The 18,894-nt window shown below is 38.2% G+C and overlaps 1 protein-coding gene across 1 annotated transcript in view; it reads right to left on the bottom strand.

Annotated features, from left to right (window-relative positions):
* Positions 1–18,894, bottom strand: part of RERE (arginine-glutamic acid dipeptide repeats) — a 326,197-nt gene that overhangs the window by 180,092 nt on the left and 127,211 nt on the right. Inside the window, exons 4-5 of the mRNA XM_080377911.1 lie at positions 3,500–3,605; positions 1,917–2,013 (exon numbers count right to left, since the gene is read on the bottom strand). Coding sequence (XP_080234037.1) covers positions 1,917–2,013; positions 3,500–3,605 — 203 coding nt within the window. The remainder of the gene's footprint in view (positions 1–1,916; positions 2,014–3,499; positions 3,606–18,894) is intronic.

Here is an 18,894-nt window from a genome sequence, read left to right as displayed (position 1 = left end):
TACTCCTTGAAATTATTTCAATAACTCCACCCCCACTGCGTTTGCGCTTTTCAGTCGTTGGGGTCCTCTGGTGGTTGTGCAGGGATGAAGTCAGATGTCTTCCTTGGGAGGGCAGCTCGTTATCTGTCCAGCACAGCACTTGGCAAAAAGCCAATCTCTGTTCGCTTCTCACACTCTAGGTAAATTTTTCTACCAATTAGAGTAGAAGATTGGTAGTTATGATCACTGATTTTATTTTCCAGTTTGTCATCCATTCATTGTGTGACCAGAGCCATTTGTTTCCAGAGGGCAGAGAAATACTCTCATAATAAATCAGAATTTCATATTAATCCTCCTGCCACAACACAAAAGATGGCAGAAGCCTACTCTATGTTCCAAACTGTAAGAGCACCATGTGCAATTACCCTTATGTTCATCTTGTATGCTGGAAATTACTGACGTGTATTAATCACAATTTGCTAATAAAGAGTCAAGAAAAATAAAATCTTTATCTTGCAAAAGTATATTCACCCCATTATGATCATCTTGAGATACCATATACAAGCATGTAAGAATGATCAAAAGCATGAACAATCCAGAAAACAACAAAAACAACAGTGATACCATATACCAACAAAGAGAAGCAAAACAGTGGTCTGACAGGTGCCTATGGGGCGCACTTCCAAACAAAAAAGAGGTACATGAAACAGAAGACAGGTTGAGGAAGTGATCAGTTTGGTCTTCCAGCAGCCTCCCCTCTTTTTGGAAAGGGAGAATGGAAGGTTATTTTTCAGGTTTGCTTGGTACACGCATATATTCCATTTTTTAATCTTCCTATTTCTATTTTTTCTTTAAAAGGAAAAAAAAACAAACAGAAAGTATGCAGAAGAGAAGTTACAATACTCCCAGGGAACACTCCATGTACACTGTTCAGGTTCTCTCTCTCCCTAAGCAGAGAGATTTCCAAGACTGGTTCCACCAAGACAGCCAACCTCCTGCTAGCTTGTTTCTAAGCATGCCAGTTTAAAATTGGAAGGCAACCGGTAACTCAGAAAAGGCACTGTGGAATTTCATGAGATTGTAGTACATCACTGGAATTTCCCAAGTTTATAAAAATAAAAACTCTAATACGTAAATCAGACTTCTTCCTGCCCATATAACAGAAGTTGCAGCTACTTTGTCTTGAAGTAAGTGGCTTCAGCAAAGTGACTGAACAAAAAAAAAATATCTCCAGATGGTTCTAGTGAAACACCATCTGAGCGTTATCAGGAAGGATATTCAATTTGCATTTTGACAATATCCATGCATGTCTGGCATGTTGAAAATCTGCTAAAAAACAGTGCCTTACTGTTTCTATTTGAAAACATTTTAAAGTAATGGTGTACCCCCTTGGCCTAGTCAAAGGTTAGCCACTTAAGTGAAAAACTTAGTGAGTCAAGAGAGCAGCAACCTCCAGGGAAGGGTGTACAAAGAACAATACAAGGGTCCATTACCTCCTGTCTGTACAGCTATTTTTTTAATGGAGCTCTTAGCTGGGCTGCAACAATGACAAGTGCTTCTGAGAAAAAGCCTTTAACACAATTCAATCAGGGCATCATACTACCAGTCACTTTACTAGGAGATGCTATTGTTAATAGGGAAATCAAACACAGAGGAGGGAAGAGGGTGGCATTTCTGCCGAAAGTAGCAAATACCTAAATTGGAAATGATGGGAAACAGTATCTTCTGAGCAACATTGATTAACTGAGATTAAAACAAGATTGCAGAATTACAGCTCCTTTATGAATGAGAACAGATAACACAAATTAATTACTGTAGGAGATGAGGAGAAAGCTAAGCAGTATGCTAATGATCCCCAGACAAAAACATAAAAAGCACTTCTCAGTAAGGTTTTTCTCATCCACCTCAAACACTGCACCACATCCTCCATAACTTACCTGAGGGCAGCAGCATGGTAAGTGTCAACATAATCTGAAATGAAGAGCTCTCGATTCTTGATAACTGGGTCTGTAATAACAAGCTCTCGTCCAGAGTCTGCCGGAAAGCCAAAACACAAACAAAAAACCACCAACACATTAGCTGTAGCTGAAAGCATCTACTATTGCCGTTTTGCAGGTTATTTTTTACAGGTCAAAGTCTGAGAATGTTTTAGATACACACTCCTCAGTGTTAAGATGACAAACACTGATATTGTTTACATAGCCTGTAAGGTACAGAAATAATCTAATACCCATTTTTACACATGAATTCTCCCTCGCCATGTCTGAAGAACCGCTGAAGGGAAAGAAGGGTACTGATTGACACATCTTATCCACTGCACATAGAAATGGGCACCCCTCGCCGAAAGGAACTAAGCAAATTAATTTATCTCTGGCTTCTGTTTCACATGTTTTGGCTGTTTCGCATATTTAACCTCAAAACTTCAACAAAATATTGACCACACTAACTGCTTACTGTTCTGGCTTTCAGGTAAATACTGATATTCATGTTCAAATAGAGAAAATCCTCACTGTTAATGAAAAAAGTGGAAGATAACTTTTTCTATGACTTGCTTTATAATACCTTTGAAGAACACACAAAAATACTTCTCCACATGCACAAGTGTAACAAAGCAGCCATACTGTCAAAAATGCTCATTTTTGCCAGTGTGCCTATTATTCCATTATTAGAAATTTCAAATAAATTATTAAGAGGAATGTTAAATTTGTGCAGCTTTTGCTGAAAGCACACACAAAATGTCCTTAATGTCTGCAAATTGCAAAGGAGAACATATGCTCAACTTTGTACTTCCATGCACCAAAAAGTGTCCCTATTTCAAGCATCAACTTTTATCATCACAATTCACCTTGGAGTATCTTCAGAATTTTAACGGTTGCCTCAAGGAAACTTCCTAGTAAGAACAGAAGCAAATGTTAGGTCTCCCCTAGAGGGTAAAGATAAATGACACTGGAATATGTACTAAAGTTTCTTCTGCTTCTATGAAACCCAAGATCACACTTATTTTTGCAAAGAGAAAAGGGGGAAACTCAGCTCTAAGTGATTCAGTTACATCACTTACTGCAATATTAACCACAGTGAGTATTCATACATCCAAGGTAGCATGAATGTAAAAAACATAGTTCTCATGACACTATGGCAGAATGACAAAAAAATAAAAGAGATTCACAATTTCTTCAGCAACTTGGTCTCCAGCTAGTTACATATTAGTACACTGTCCAGAAGGCCTACAAAGAATCCAATGTTAGTTTTCTTTTCTGTTCTCTCTCAAGGCATTAGTATAATACAGCACAGTATTTGAACCATACCTGAAACACATCTGATTATAGCTAGGGTTACAGGACACATACTAGTTAGAACAAGGCAGGTAAGAAACACTTATCATCCATCTTCTAATATATTGTTTTCATCAACAGTCCTTGCTTCATATCCCTATGCAGCAGTATTCTTACTTTCTGGACTGTTAAAACTTAAAATTCAGAGTACAAGTAAAGAAGGCCTTACTCTACGGAGCCTAACTTACCATTCTCATTGTGTCTGTCCTGAACCAAATGCTGATAGACTGAATCTGGGACTTCAGACTGACGATAGTACCATTTGACATTCATAAGGAGGTGGTCCCGTTTACTCTGAAAAAGAAGGTCTAAAGGCATTACTAAAAAGGAAAATCAGACCACATCTGAAACAATCTTCTAAAGTACAAAATTTGTTTCAACACTGAAGAAACCTGAAGGAAGACCCAAATAGGGAGGAAAACACACTTCTATGACAATGAAACAAGGGCAATGTGCTAACGACAGACTGGATTTGAAACTAGACAAAGGCAACAAGAACATTCTGCATCATCGTGCAGTTGTATCTCTCTCTATAGCTGACCAGCAAATACTGATCTATTCACTCACAAAAAACTAACCAAAGAAAAGAAGCAGCAGGGATCGGAAAAAGACTGGAATTTTTGCCCCCATGCAACATGATGTTAGTCGGCTAATTTCTACAAACAAGACTTATTTACGGCCAAACATAGGAAAGAGTATCAATAGTAACATAATTCAATGCAACCATTCTCAACAGTTGTAACCAAGAGACAGCAGATTTACACACACACACACCCCACCCAAGGACAGATGGATTCAGACATACTTGCAGATGTTCTTTAAGACTCTTTTACACAAAAGAACAGGATGCTGCACTTCAATCCCAGTAACTATAGGCTCTGACTGCTCACGTACCTCACAAAACTATCCTCCTCAAGTGCTCCTTTTCAATTTGAGAATCCAGCTACCAGTTTGTTCCTTCACAAAAGGAAACTGAAGCATAAACACCACTTAAAGAGAATTTTTAGATCAAGTTATTACAGACTCTCTGCTTCAGTTTATCTTTGAAACCCTTGAAGCCAATTCTTTCTACTGCTCCAAAACACTTGAAGAAACAGAGGAAGGCCTAAAGGGAAATTAAAATTCTTTTGGCATGAGACAACTGCAAGAACCGTTTGTTTTTTTCTAGACTACAGTTCTCTAGATCCTACATTTAAAGGTTAAATTATAGGTTGTGGGACAAGGAAGTTATCACCATCTCTCCTGTTCACATCAGCCTGGTTCTTACAGCGATTTCCACCCTTTCTGCTTAATAAACATCAATATGTTTCCATTAAATTAACTTCTTGAAGCCTTTGATTAAAAACACATGTAATACCACAAAACACCTGATAGTGGCAGCGTTGTGCCAGAAAAGTTTCTTTAATCCGCCACTACCACGAGCTCTATGCACCGCACACCTCTAAAGCCCCTCAAGAACATACAAAGCATATTTGTGCTCTGCTTTACAGGAGAAACCTGAACCTACTTTTTTTAAAAAAAAAAAACAAAACATTCTCAGTCAAGACAACCAGCTTGTCTAATCCATCAAAAAGCTCAAAAGGATGAAGTCTGAGAGGCAACATCGTTTTGAGCTGCCTGCTGTTCAAAAAACATGGTTGCAGACTCTTCTGTTCTGAAAGAAAGTTTTGTGCGTCAGTTTTTACAAACACACTCTGAATTCTGAAGGAAAAAAAAAAGGTAAACGTTCTGTTACTCTCTTACTACAAGTTCATAAATTCTACTAGTGGTAACAAGAACTGGATGCAACTGTGGTGGGAAACATTAACCCAGAATTTCTCTGGAAATTCTCGTCACATTTTTTTAGTTGAGAGAAGAAAGCACCCCCCTTGCATTACACAAAGTCCTGAAAGCACACTCAGAAAGCATCTCTTTGCGGCAGGAGTACTACTCGCCTATGTATGGGCATTTTACAGCAAGCATCAAAAGCTAACGCTTAAATTTTCTTGGTGTGTGCCACTAAAGTTGGGTGTCTCTCAAATAATACAATGCTCCAAAAAGCACGGGGTAAAGGAGGTATAAGAACATATGTATATGGAACCATGAACAAGAACTACAAAATACAGTATTGAATTTTGTTGGTGGAAGTGTTTTTTAAGAGCAAATGGGGGGTGGGGGTGTGTGTGTGTGTGTGTGGGAGGAGGGGTGTCTGTGTGTAGCCCAGAGAAAAATGAAACAAGTTACTGTATCGGGGTAAACAAGAACTGGTCATGGAGAGGTCAAAGTGAGCATGAACGAATGGATACAACCCCCTACATAACCCTTCAGTGATTCTGCCAGAAGCCAGCAGTTTTGCGGCCTTCAAGTTTTGCAAGAAGGTATATCCTTCACGTATGTGTACGCTGGGGTTATACAGCAACAAAACGGGAGGGATCAAAACCATCACATTTTCATTTCCTTGGCATCACAGAGCTGTGAGTTAGGGGGTCACAACTTTATTTCAAATTAGGCCAAGACTAAAGGAGATGGTGATGCAATTTTCTTACTGCATCACAGGATAGCACAGGGCTATCGTTAACAGCACCAGGATTAGGTTAAGGTCAACACTTACGCAGCATTCTGATACACCTGGATAGAAAAAAAAATGAGTAGCTGGGAGTAGTTTTTCCTCTTGCTGTCTGCCATAAAGGACCACCTCATTCTCTCCGCTCCTCTCAAAAAACCCTCCCAGTTTGCCATTCAGTCAATGCTAACAGAAGGTTTTGCTTATTGCCGTGTCTCCTGTAAGCTTCACTGCAAATGCCCAAGTTACCCAATGTGGTTTGGAGGAAAAGAAAAAAAGAAAAAAAAAGAAAAGAAAAAAAAAGGAATAGCAGGGGATTACACCAGAGTTTATCAGGAATATTCACACATTAAGAGACAATGAAGGCAAAGTATTTACTATGTTTTGTAGTATTTTATCAACTCATCACTCAAAAATCCATAAATTCAGGACAGTCCAGAGCTTTTTGCTAAGTTCCAGCATTTAATTCGATGGGAAAGTTTTCATTTCCCATTTTGGAACTTTGTTCCCAGACTCACAGAACACCTCAGTTGTTCCCTTTGCTATGTGTTTTATTCCAGGTAAGTAGTTACTTTTCACGGTGGAAGAGAACAACAATGTTTCCTCCCCTGAAATCAGATTCACAGTCAGGAAGAACACAGGGAATAAGACTGTATTTCTGGAGGCTGGCTGAACCTAAGTTTTCAGAGAAATGATGAATTGCTTTACACTGCAACCTGCCAACAGGAATGGTATTGACTTCTTCAGGTTGACCATGTAGTTGTGAGGCATTGTCAGAGGGGAAGAGCACAAAGAAAAAGGAATTACAGGGGGTTTCATAAGACAGAAGAGTGGCTTTTCTTTCACTACACTTCAGAAATAAAAATAATTATAAAGACTCTGAAGAGCAAAGATTCAGTTCAAGTTGGAACCAAAACAGATGATAGAAAAACAATCAATCCAAATGGCGTGTATAAGCATAGATATGAAACCAAGAGGTACACGAACTTTCTATGCTTTTAACTTACAGAAACAAAATTTTATTAAATAGGGATTTTAAGTGAATTATGACAGGAAAACACAAACATGGCCAATGTACTTTAAAAATTATCAGACTCATTACATATCTTTCAAAATGGAAAGCAGTACATGCTCAATGATGCTGACAACTCTCCATCATTCGAATCATAGAATGCATGCACATGGCACAACTGAATGCCTCCATATGTAAGGAATGTAACAAAAAAAATTACAACTGAGGTATGCAAGTAACTTTTCACAGAAACATCGCAGAACAATGCTGCAACTAAAACTATGTTGACATACTAATAAGCCACTATTTGCACCTTCCTGGTAGAGACTGAGTTTGGGTTGTTTGTTTGGGTTTGCTTTTTTTGTTGGGTTTGTTGTTGTTGTTGTTGTTGGGGGGGGGCAGTTGTGACTGATTTGACCTCTTCCCAAATACCTCTTACGATCATTGCTGCTTTATGTCCAATTTAAATGCTTCATCTTGAAAAGTATTTTATCTGTTCACCAGCATGCATAATTTTGTGGGGTTTAACATGAAGCTTCAGTCTTCCTAGAAATATAAAACGTCTGTCAGAAACTTGGGTTTTTTACATCCTTCATTGCACAGAAATTCCTAGACATGCTATTTTGTCAGCCAGCATCCTAAATATGTATGTCATTTATAAAGCAGACTATACTCAGAAGTGTCAAGGCACCAACTTCTGTGGTAGACCATTTATTTTAGAACCACGTGCACACAAAGGAATGTCCCCTAGTTCATAGTGTTGGGGTTTTTTTCCACGCCTTTACATATGAAAAGGTGCAGAGTCACATGTCAAATTCATACTTGCAGAAATCACAGCAGTGGCAAGTGCTTTGAAGTGTCTTTCTGTCAGCTCAAAAAGATTCCCTGTGCTACAAAACTACATTATCCCCTTAAATGAAAATATTGTCTATTGCTGCAGCACTTGAAAAGTACTCTTTTGGGGGTTTTGTTGTTTCTGCTGTTTTGCTTTTTATTCATTTTTAAAAACATGAATCTGTTTTGGACATACAACAAGAATTAGATAAAATCTGAAAATGGATTAAAGAATCCCAGTTCACAAGCATCTGGTCAGCTTCTATTTAAAAATAAGCCTCTCCTTTAAAAGGGAAAAGAAATAATCTTGCAGGTTTGCTTTAGAAGTATGAATGTACTGATTCCCGCAGCATTTGTGACATTTCCAGGGTGCCAGTTTTCTTCTAGAACACACTTGAAAAGAGAGCTACTGCACATTACAATTCACATCTGAAGAGATTCCACATTCTCTTCCCAATGTTATGACTAACCAAATTGTGCAAATGATCACAGCTGTCCTGCAGATTCTCTCAGAGGGATTTAAGCACTACACTTCATTACTTGCCCTATTTAGATACCATGTTAAATCACAACTAGCTTTGGAAACAATACACCAAATGCTGGAGATGACAGATGGGCACACTGGAGTCAGTGAATAGTAGCTATTTCAAAGAAACAAATGGCAAAACAGAAACAAGGAAAAGAACATCTTTCCTTTCAAACATACTTTTAACAATGAAGATTTTTATCAGAAAAAATGATCATGTGATTAATTCTAAGCTACCAAATTCTTTGCATTATTTTAACAACACAATAATATTTTATCAGTCATTCCACTGCTCAAAATAAGTATATCGTGCATTGCAGCATAAAGGCTCTGGCCTCACAAAGCCAGTTTTCAAGTGGGGTTGCTTGCCTTTTTTTTTTTTTAATGCTACAAATTAACTCACTCCCTTGGGACGGAGTTTGTGCCCAAAAAATGATTATTTCATTTGACACAAACAGTTCTAATTATGCTCCATAACACAGTATTAGCCTGGCTCCAATACAAGTGTCAAATCTGACTTGCTCTGCTCGCTGTACCACACCCCTCCCCTGCCACGTTTAATTGCTACCTGTATTTTCTACTGTAAAGTATTTATTTTTACACTTACTCGATTTTGACATTTACTTATATCCAATGGAGAGAAAAAGAAAAATGAAGACCACTCATACCAAATCCCTCGGGGTGGGGGGTGGCACAAATTAAACTATCTGGAAATCAGGAGCTAAAGAGATACCACAAGTATCATTCTTCTTCCCACTCTGCAACAGTGCAAGTAATTTCAAGTTCTCAGGATATCTTTTCGTAGGCTGCTTTCTATTTAAAAAAGAAATCTGATCAGCTGTTTGTAAGCCAGGAAAACCCAGCTCAGAAATACAGAGGTTATTGCTTCAAATGAATATTATTTTTGCAGCCTGGTTATTTAATTCAGATGCATGCATATTAACACATTATTACTTCTTGCAAACACAGAAGCATTGTCAAAAGTAAGAGCTATCAGTATTCAGCAAGAAATAAAAATGTTAAATAAGAGTACCACATACGGCAACGTACAATTTAATCCTCTCTGCCCCTCAAACACAATAACCCAAGAAGGCAGCCCTTTTGGTTCCTGTCCTCTTAACCTGAACCAACACAAAGACTGCAACCTTTAAACCTGTTAGTGTTATCTAATGAGTATTCCATCTACTAGAGCTTTTCTAATAGAAACATGCCTTGATGGCTTATCTCAGTGCACAAGGCAGGCCACAAAGAACAGCCAGCTTGATTGAGCGCAGTAATGGAAGGCAGGAAATGAGAAGACTTGGTTAAGCCGCGGATAATCGATCGGTGTATTCAGTGAAGTGTGAGCTATGCTGGGAATAAGCTGCCTCGGGTATCAAATATTGCTGTTTCCAGGGTAAAGTCCCATTCCCGTGATCTATGTAGGAGAAAGCATAATTTATTGACAAAACAATATAGGATTTTTTCCACAATGTCTTGCTCTTTACATTCTGTGATTTTTTACAGCAAGAATTTCTCTTGTGTCCCTTTTATTCACAAGTTTAATAAATGAAGCTCCTTTTGGAATTCATGAAGTCGCCTCAGCATGCTGGAAATCAATTCAGTCTTGTGTACAAATAACTCGGGGATGTAAAACAAACAACACACTCACCTTCCCCTGAATTTCAAAGTTTTGCACTCAGATGCATACGCATACAAACACTCATACACCTTCAGGGACACACCTGTCCTGAAGACTACACAAGAAACTCTGTCCTCTTGCTCAGAGCCACTCAGCTTTGTTGAGAGTATTATTTATTCTAGATCTCTACTACAGTTTCTACAAAGTCTGAAGCATAAGTGTTTGTGAACTACGCCAAACATTATTCAGTACAGGCAGGTTATTTGTATACAGTTGCTTCCTACATAAGGAAAGGGGAGAGCGTACAAGTTCCGTAAACACACCTGTAATTCTCAGCCTACATACCAATATGCACATATGCAAGTATAAACAACAATCTGTTTGCCTACACCTTTAAACAATTCCAAAACATGGCCAAAATCAGTCTTAAAACATAACTCATTATCTGAAAGGTTGCATTTTGTGCATTGGGATGAGATGGCCGGATAGCTAAAAGCTTAGAATCCAGCTATCAAGGCTCAAGCCTTTTTAAAAACACAAAGTAATGTGCTACTTATCCACATGTTAATTCCCTATGTTAATTCATAGTAGCTGCCATATGTTGTCTCCTAGTGTGGGTGTTTTGGCATTATAGCTGCTAGACTCTCTTTAGAAGAGAAAAAAAAAAGCAAAAAAAAAAAAAGCAGCAGTCTTCAGATCACCAGAAGAACCGTACTACCAACACTTGCTGCACTGCCATTTTATGAACACCGGATATTCTGGTGGGATGATGTACTAAAGTCACAAGGCAAGAACTCTCTAGCATATATGACAAAATATAATTATGTATCTGAGAACTACGGAAAGATCCATCAGAAACTGCAAATAATAGCACTAAAAGACAGCATGAACCTTAGAGAATTCAATAGTAGTCTGCCTCCATCAGGATACAGGTTAGCACTGTATTTCATTGTACTTCAACTACATGCACTTCTAAGACGAAAGCTCAACAAATTGGGCCATCTAAATGCTTTTTTCTTTTTCCCCTACCTGCTCCTCATAGTTCTGTCTTCCCCTCCACGCTTACACAAAAATCAACTACTATGGAATAAATGTTACCTACCAACTCTTAATTTTATTTAGCGCCCTTCCTAAAACTTCCCCTCCCCTCAATTTCTGCTTTCCAGATGTCCAAAACACCCCAAAATAATTAAGCCAAAAAACAGCCCCAGTCACCCAAGAGCTGAAACGCTAGAATTCAAGAAGATGAAACCAGTATGTAGACCCAGCTTCTTCAGATCTTCCCAGCAAAATCAGTGTGCTGGATTAGTTCACTGTCTTTTGCAGACACCTCAACTACTCACCCACCAGAGTAAAGTGCTTGCAGATTTTGAGGTTACAACTCCACTCAGGTCTTTAGGTGGGAGGTGTTACACATTAGCACCTCACTAGTTAGCCTAATATCACTCCGCAGAAATGGCATCAATAAGGAAGAGAGCTCTGCACTCCTAAAATTACACTTCCAAGAAAAGAAAATCCTCTCCAACACTGATAACAGCTCCATCCTCAAAGAGATATTAACTCAGCTAGAATCAGATTCTGACAACAAACTCACTCAGACACCTCTGTTCCCTTCTTCTACTACTATTTTCAGGCCCATGTCCGCTAATTATTTGCTTCCAAATGAACTGCCAAGGGGTGCGTGGCAGCAATTCCCCTTGACAGAGAGGCTGATATTGATTATGCTGAATGTCAACAACAGGATATTAATCTGTGAATTAGGCATCGTATTAAAGAAAAAGGAAACAAGAAGCAAATGAAAATACTGTTAGGCAAGTAGCCGCCACTCCTTTCCAAGACCTAAGCCCATATGGAACAATAGCTTTAGTAAGACACTTGCCAAAAGCCAAATAAAAATTAAGGCTTTCCCAAGTCTTGAAAAAAGATCTAAAAAGCAACTGTGAAATAGCCAACTGAAACTGAGTGTTCAGGCTTGACCAATTCTGTTAAAGAATAAGTTAACTATTAAAAATCTTATTAATTGAAAGTGCTTCTTAAAAGTATAGGGTCATTAAAGTTTAACATGAAGCCTCCTGTTTTCTACTGAGACAGAAGAACAAAGAACTACGTAAAAAAAGATCTACTGTATAAATTACTGGCCCAAATTAGTTACAGAATGACATTTTATACACGCAAAAGAGTATGTGTAATTACATAAAAGCAAGTGCAAACTAGATTTGATCAAAATGAGACTACAAGGTCACTTGTCACTTCAAAATGAAGCTATGAGGCCACTGGTCATCTGTCAAAATAGAACAGTTTTCAATATGTTCAACTTCTAACCAGACATTTGTACCCAGGCTCTGTGAACTCCTCTTTTTCAACACCAAAAAAGCATCCATCTTTTTTCATTGGAATTCTACTCATATTCACGCCCCAGAAAACGTGCTCAATCAGCAACTGACATCATCTTCTCTGTTTTTAGAAAGATAACAAAAGAGGTCAGTTGGGACCAAACAAGTAAGTCCTCTATGCAGTCTTTGCCCAAGGTATTTGCATGTTTCTACCCAAATTCCTAAGGCAATTTCCTCCTTACCTACAACAGTCAAAATTAATCCCATCCTCCCTACTTTCAGCTGGCAATGACACAGAAACAGAGGATCAGAAACAGCACATCCCACAACACATCAAATATCAGGTATTAAATATATATTAATTCATAGGGCTTTATCTTTTGAACAGTTCAGAAAACAGAACTGAACACAGCCTCATTCAGGTTTAAGGAGAAAAAGAACATTACTCATTTCAGGTAATGACCACAAGAGATTTCTGTATTCTGTATTAAACAAACTTTAATATTTATTCCATAAACTTTTCAGCCTTATTGGAAATAAAGCTGCTTAATGTGCCAAGATCTAGCAAGTCACCTGCTTTCCTATCAGTAAAATACACCAAAAGTACAACACCATCCTTAAAATTTCAGTGTACTTCTAAATGACAAAAAACAATTTCATCTTGTAAAAAAAGCAGTTATGCTTAAAAAATGACTGGCTTAAAATAAAACTATCTTAAGATCTTTCATGAACGTTACGGGTCATTGCTTACTACCTCATTTAATCCCTTAGTGGTATCTTTCTGCTCCGTTTCCCTTTTATGTTCTTTGAATCCCATCTGTGGTTCATGGTGTCAATTATGCCGAGCAAAAGCATAAAGTAACCACGCTCTAACAGCATACAACTACCCACGAACAAGCCTGCTTAATTATAGCTGTCAGGGCTAAGAGACAGTGTGTCCACCCATTCCCCACCACCACGAAAGCTTCTGTGGCACAAAAAGCTTTCCCCAATTGACTGCTCCCTTCTTGAGGAAAATAAGCAGCTGTCTACACCAGTGGATCCAAATCGGCTAAATGTGCATGTATCTGATGAGACCTGTGCAGAAAAAATTTGTTTGTGCTGCCTGCCTCCACGAAAGTCAAAGAAAAAAGCATAAGATGCACACCACAGCTGTGGACAGTCAGATGGGTCCATCCAGGCTTACAATTTTTGTTTTAACAAGCCACATCCCCATGCAATACCCACACAACGTTGCATTGTGTTCATGCTGAAGATTCTTCACAAGACACAAAGCTTCTCATTTCTATATGCGCATACATATGGCACATACTCTGCTCTACTGCACAAAAATCACAGATGGAAGCAGTGGAGATGCCACATCTCAGCTATTATTTCTACAAGGATCACAAAAGCCCAATACGAAAGACACAAACAAGGGTGAGAATTCATTAATAGGCTGTAATTAAAATCACTACTAGAGAAAGCAATGAGTGCTATTTTTGATCACAGCATCTCTGTTCATGTTTGCTGCTCCTACAAACTCCGCTTTGATTACAGATTATGCCTTTCCCACAGAAGCAAACTTGGCACCAAGCTGCTGACACAGTATTGATAGCAACCCTGCTTAACACACAGGCTTATTAGCATTTCTATTGCTGCACTGCATACGATGCACATTGTACATCAAATACACTCTGTGTCAAGCATAATAAGCAAACAGTTACCTAACAACTAATGGTATTACAAATGCATTTAGCTAATCATTGAATATGCTCTGGTAATTGAATTCCATTAAGGTTTTTTTAAGCACTATCCCGAAGAAACACAACACTGAAATGAAGACACCATTCAGACTATGCCTGACATTTGCCATTAAATGTCATTTATAGTATATAGCTCAAATCTAATTGCTGAGCACCACCAGCTGCAGTATTTATCACTTCTATTAAAACAAGCAGCAGCACAAGGTGGGACTATTTGAAGCCATCACATACAGTTTAAATAGATATCTCACCTTTTAAATATCAAGAGGCCACATTTTCTTTAACACCTCACTAAGGGAGTGAGACCTTTTAACAGATACCTAGAACTAAAGGATAAAACAATCAGGAGACAGCTTTCTCTGCAATCCCAACACAGAGTCTGAACATTCATATGGCTGTTAAAATATCACCTAATAATCAGGGGAATTTTATGACAGGAAAAATTAAAAGCACCTATGCAAACTGGCCCAATTTGCTGGCTGGGTTTTAAAATTATAAAAAGAAAAGGAAGAAAAATAAAGACTGATCAGCCAGACCCTGTGACTTGGCTATTTCACCATCTAAGCAAATTGCTGTTTCTATGAGGAAACAAAGTGTACTTGGAAAGTAAATGCCTGGAAAGTAAATGGTTCCTCGTGCAGCTTCTCAGAAGATGTCAGCATTTGCTTATGAAATGGTCAGTTACTTAAATGTTTACATCCTCTATGAAACTGCACCTAACATGCTGTGTTACAGAGAAGGCAAACACTTTAACCCAGACCCCACACACACACGTTTTCTACACATGTGCTTTATATATTAGGACATTCAGACACAAACTAATAAAAAAGGGTCTTGACATAGCCTTTATAAAAATAATACCATCAGTAATTAATGTGAAGCAAACCGGGGCAGCTAATCAAGAAAACAAAATATAAATGTCAAGTTGTAGAAGATAAAACTCTTACCTTACTGCAGAGAATTTCTAATACAGATTGGTTTTGTCTGCCACAATATCAATACCTAGAATTAGCAACACTAGACTTCATATTTTTTCTCTGTATTTATATGTAAATCAGTACTAAATAAATATACCCAAAACCAGGTCCACAGGCTGCAATCTAAACTAAATCTGTAGATTGGAAAGATGGCCTCCATTCATCTGGAAATAGCTAGATACTGTAAATGCTAAAATCACAAATAACTATACTGGAGGATAAAAATGGATGCATTTAACTGCTATAAGAGAAAATGCTCAAAAGGAAAAGTTGGGAGAGGCACAAAGAAACATTTTTTCAGGTGCTGAAAGTCATGCATGAACATGCAGACATCAACTAAGATGAACCACAAAAAAAGGAGTTCTGAAACAAAGTTTTAAAAAATATAGTGCACGTATCAGCGACACCATCTGCACTCTCATTTGAATTAAGATTAAAGTGAATACAGACAGCCAAGCTAACGTACAATTCTAAGGCTAATCATTTGTCTTGGGCAATATAATTGTCACAGCACTACAACTGTAATAAATGAAGCCAGTAATAGCTTCCACTTTAAAAAGTCAAGGTGTTAATTCAGTCAGAGATCCAGTAGTAGAATGCTTTGAGACCAGCTAGTAGTTCCATAAACCATTCAGTCATCCTGTAGAATTCAAATTAATTTATTTCATTACTAGAGGCATTGGGTGGAACCCATCTTTGCCAGATTCAAATGCTCTTGACTCAGAAATCACATATTGCTATCGAAAGTTTATACCTTCCCCATTGTTCTGGGCACAAGGATTTATACGAAGCCTTATCACGGCCAATTTTTTTTTCAGAATTTCTAAAAAACAAAACAAAAAAACCCCAAAACAACCCCAAACCTGATATAGAACTGTGTGCAATCATTGCCTATAATTGCAGAAACTGGCAGAGTACCTTACAAAAAAGAAAAAAATCATAAAGCAAACTGAAACACCTTAACCAAGTATTACTAAAACTTACTAAAAGAATTCACATAAAACCTTATTTGACTGGTTTAGAGACAGATCATTATTTAGATTAGTTTCCTGTTACCAAATACAATCTTCTCAGCAGGATTTAAAAAATTGTTTTTTTTTTAAATCACCATGAACTTAGTTCCTCAGACTGCTTACCCGGAGTCTCACTTGGCAGGAGGAAAAATGTTCAGAGATTACATGTTAGAACTGGGTGCTCTCCCTCTCTTTCATGCACACATTAGAGGGAAAAGCCTATCTAAATCTATGTTGAAGCACATATTTGAGAAGCTTGTGCAACTGGTCTTCAGTTCTGGCCATACAGTCTCTCTCACTTCTGCTTGTCAAGCTCATCCAATTTGATTGTACGGATGGACCAAGGTCACAGACCATGCACTCTAATGCTTTGCAAGTTGTGAGAATGTTGTCAGCCTGGAAGAGGCCTTCTCTATCAGTTGGAACCAGAGAGGAAAAAAAGGGAAAGAGAAGAAAAAGAAAGAGGAGTGGGGGGAAGAGTCCTAGCTCACTGGGAGCTTGACCCTAAAAGGTATGGAACTACCTCAGTATTTATTATGCACTGGCACGAGCAACACTGACAAATCCATTTTCCAACACTCAAACCAACGTAAACTATAGCACTTGTCCTACAAGTGCTTTCCAATGAGTAAAGTAATAAACGAATCTTTAATACAATGCAGTATTAGCTCAAATTTAAATATTTACTATGCTGTTAGCATAATTCAAATGCAGGCGTGCTCCAGATACACTCCCAGCTGTTTATTTTCCTGGCCCACTATCTTCACTGACAAATAGCAACCTTGGTTTAATCACCTCTCTACATTCAGCATCAAAAGGCACATGTTAAACACCAGCTACAGCTACTGCATTAGCCCTCTTCGGCATCCAGAACAGTCAACATGTGGGGAACAGAACACATTCAAAGGACATGCCCTCCCCAATCAGAAGCGAAGATTATGCTGTACACAGATTTACACCAAGTAGCAGGTTACACTGGAAGACTGCAGAAAGCATCCTGACAGCTGCATTTCCAGATGAAAGATTTATGATAATATTTTACCACAGTTAATGGAATTCTGCACCTCAAAGTGTGAAGTTTTTAACTTAAAGCACCCACACTACTACGAAACTCAAACAGCTTGTATTGAAAGAATGCTCTGAGGACTCAGAAAAGCACACAGAAAGAGCATCTGAAATCAGTATAGCATTCTCAGGTATTTCCTCACAACTCTGCCCCTGCTAATGCAGGGAAGCACTCAGTCCATACTGTCGATCACAATCTTTGATCATAAGCACAGCACAGGGAGCAATAATTCCTAGATTTATCAACAATTTTGTAATACAAATATGCAAACCACAACAACACATCAGAAGCAGAAAACTAACATCTAGTAATAGCTTCCTTTTTTAAAAAAACAGCTTTTTCAATCGTTTCAGCAACAGACATTCTGAAAAGCATACAAGGGAATACCTTTGTGCAGATTTCTTGCCATACATCGGATGCATTGTGTGATATTATATTACACACCTGCTTCACCAGGTCCTAAGGTTCAGCCATATCAAAGAACCCAATTGCCATTTTTTTTTTCTTTTTTCAAACATGAAGAATATGAAAGCGCATACTGAAGCTGGTCCTTGTTAGCAGGCCTATTTTCATCTCTTCAAACTCAAAGAGAGCAATTCCCTTCATAACTGTCACAGCGTTTTTGCAATCCATAAAAAGGAAGTTCAACAGCCTTAGGTCATGAATCATAACTACAGTAGATGCAGAGCATAAATTATGTGTCCCCATTTCACAGTATTGAAAGATGTATATTCTTTTATCTTATTTACTTGATTCTTCCTATAAATCAAATATTCTGGACATGTCTGTAACCAGTAGGGTGTAAACAGCTGCAACTCCTTTCTCTAAAGTAACATTCCTAGCATTAATGTTCCAACTCCTTTCCTTTCTGCAAAAATTACATGTAGATCTCATCACAACAATTCCCTATCATTCTGTTTTTCTATATACAACAAACATAGAGATGCCACATTTATTACTGTTCCTACTGCACAGTTACTTGCAAACAGACTGGTAAAGCTGTCAAGTGGCCTTAACTCATCAAGAACCTTTTCCGTATGTAAAAGGACTGTTGTGTAGAGGAAGTTGCATACATTTTACACTGCAGTTACTCTAGCATTTCTTAAGATACTTAATGCATTTCATGAAGATGCATATTACACTGAGTCACAAACATGGGATACAGACTTCCTAGGATTTTCAGTCACTGTAAAGCATTAGTCAGCTTTCCCAGAAAAATTAGGATATGGAACCTAAAATACCAAGTGCAAGCGTTTTGGTGGTGTTAGGCTATTTGAAAAGAGTCCCTCTCAATCAGGCACCCACCAGAATTCTCCTACTACAAACCACAGCAGAAGGGATGAACCTTTTCCCCCCACAGTCATCAGTATAAGACATGGCCAGCAAAAAGCACCTTTAAAAACTCAAGTGTTGAAAGGAACTAAACTGATAATTTGACCTGCCAAAACCCTCACACAGACTGTGACTGAGTCCACTTCACAGAAATCAACACTAAAAACATAAAGCTTTGCGCAAATATTTAGCTATGAAATCTGGGCGAGCAAGACCCAGAAGTTCAACAACCCTAGTAATATGCCTGATGTAAAAGGAAAGGAATTTGCAAATGGAACGACCTTCTTTACAGCTCATCAAATCTTATTTATAGTGTCCCAGACTAGAGATCTACTGCACTGGTCACATAAGCAGATTCCAACACCTGCCCCAGCAAAGACCCTACATTCATCCTAAGATTGAGACATACCTGTAGCCAGGGTTTTGCAGCAAAACTACAACTGTCACATTTTGCATTAAAACTCCAAGAACTTCCAAAGAGCACCATGACATTAGCCTCAATTTAGGGTGCTCTTTTACCTCTCTCTACTCTCCTGATCTAAGATGTTTACTGACCTAAGGGGGGTGGGGTGGTGGATCAAA

This window comes from Falco punctatus, assembly GCF_963210335.1.
Source record: "Falco punctatus genome assembly, chromosome: 3".
NCBI classification, from domain to species: domain Eukaryota; kingdom Metazoa; phylum Chordata; class Aves; order Falconiformes; family Falconidae; genus Falco; species Falco punctatus.
Note: the sequence above shows the minus strand (reverse complement) of the source record. Positions and strands in the feature narration are given on the sequence as shown.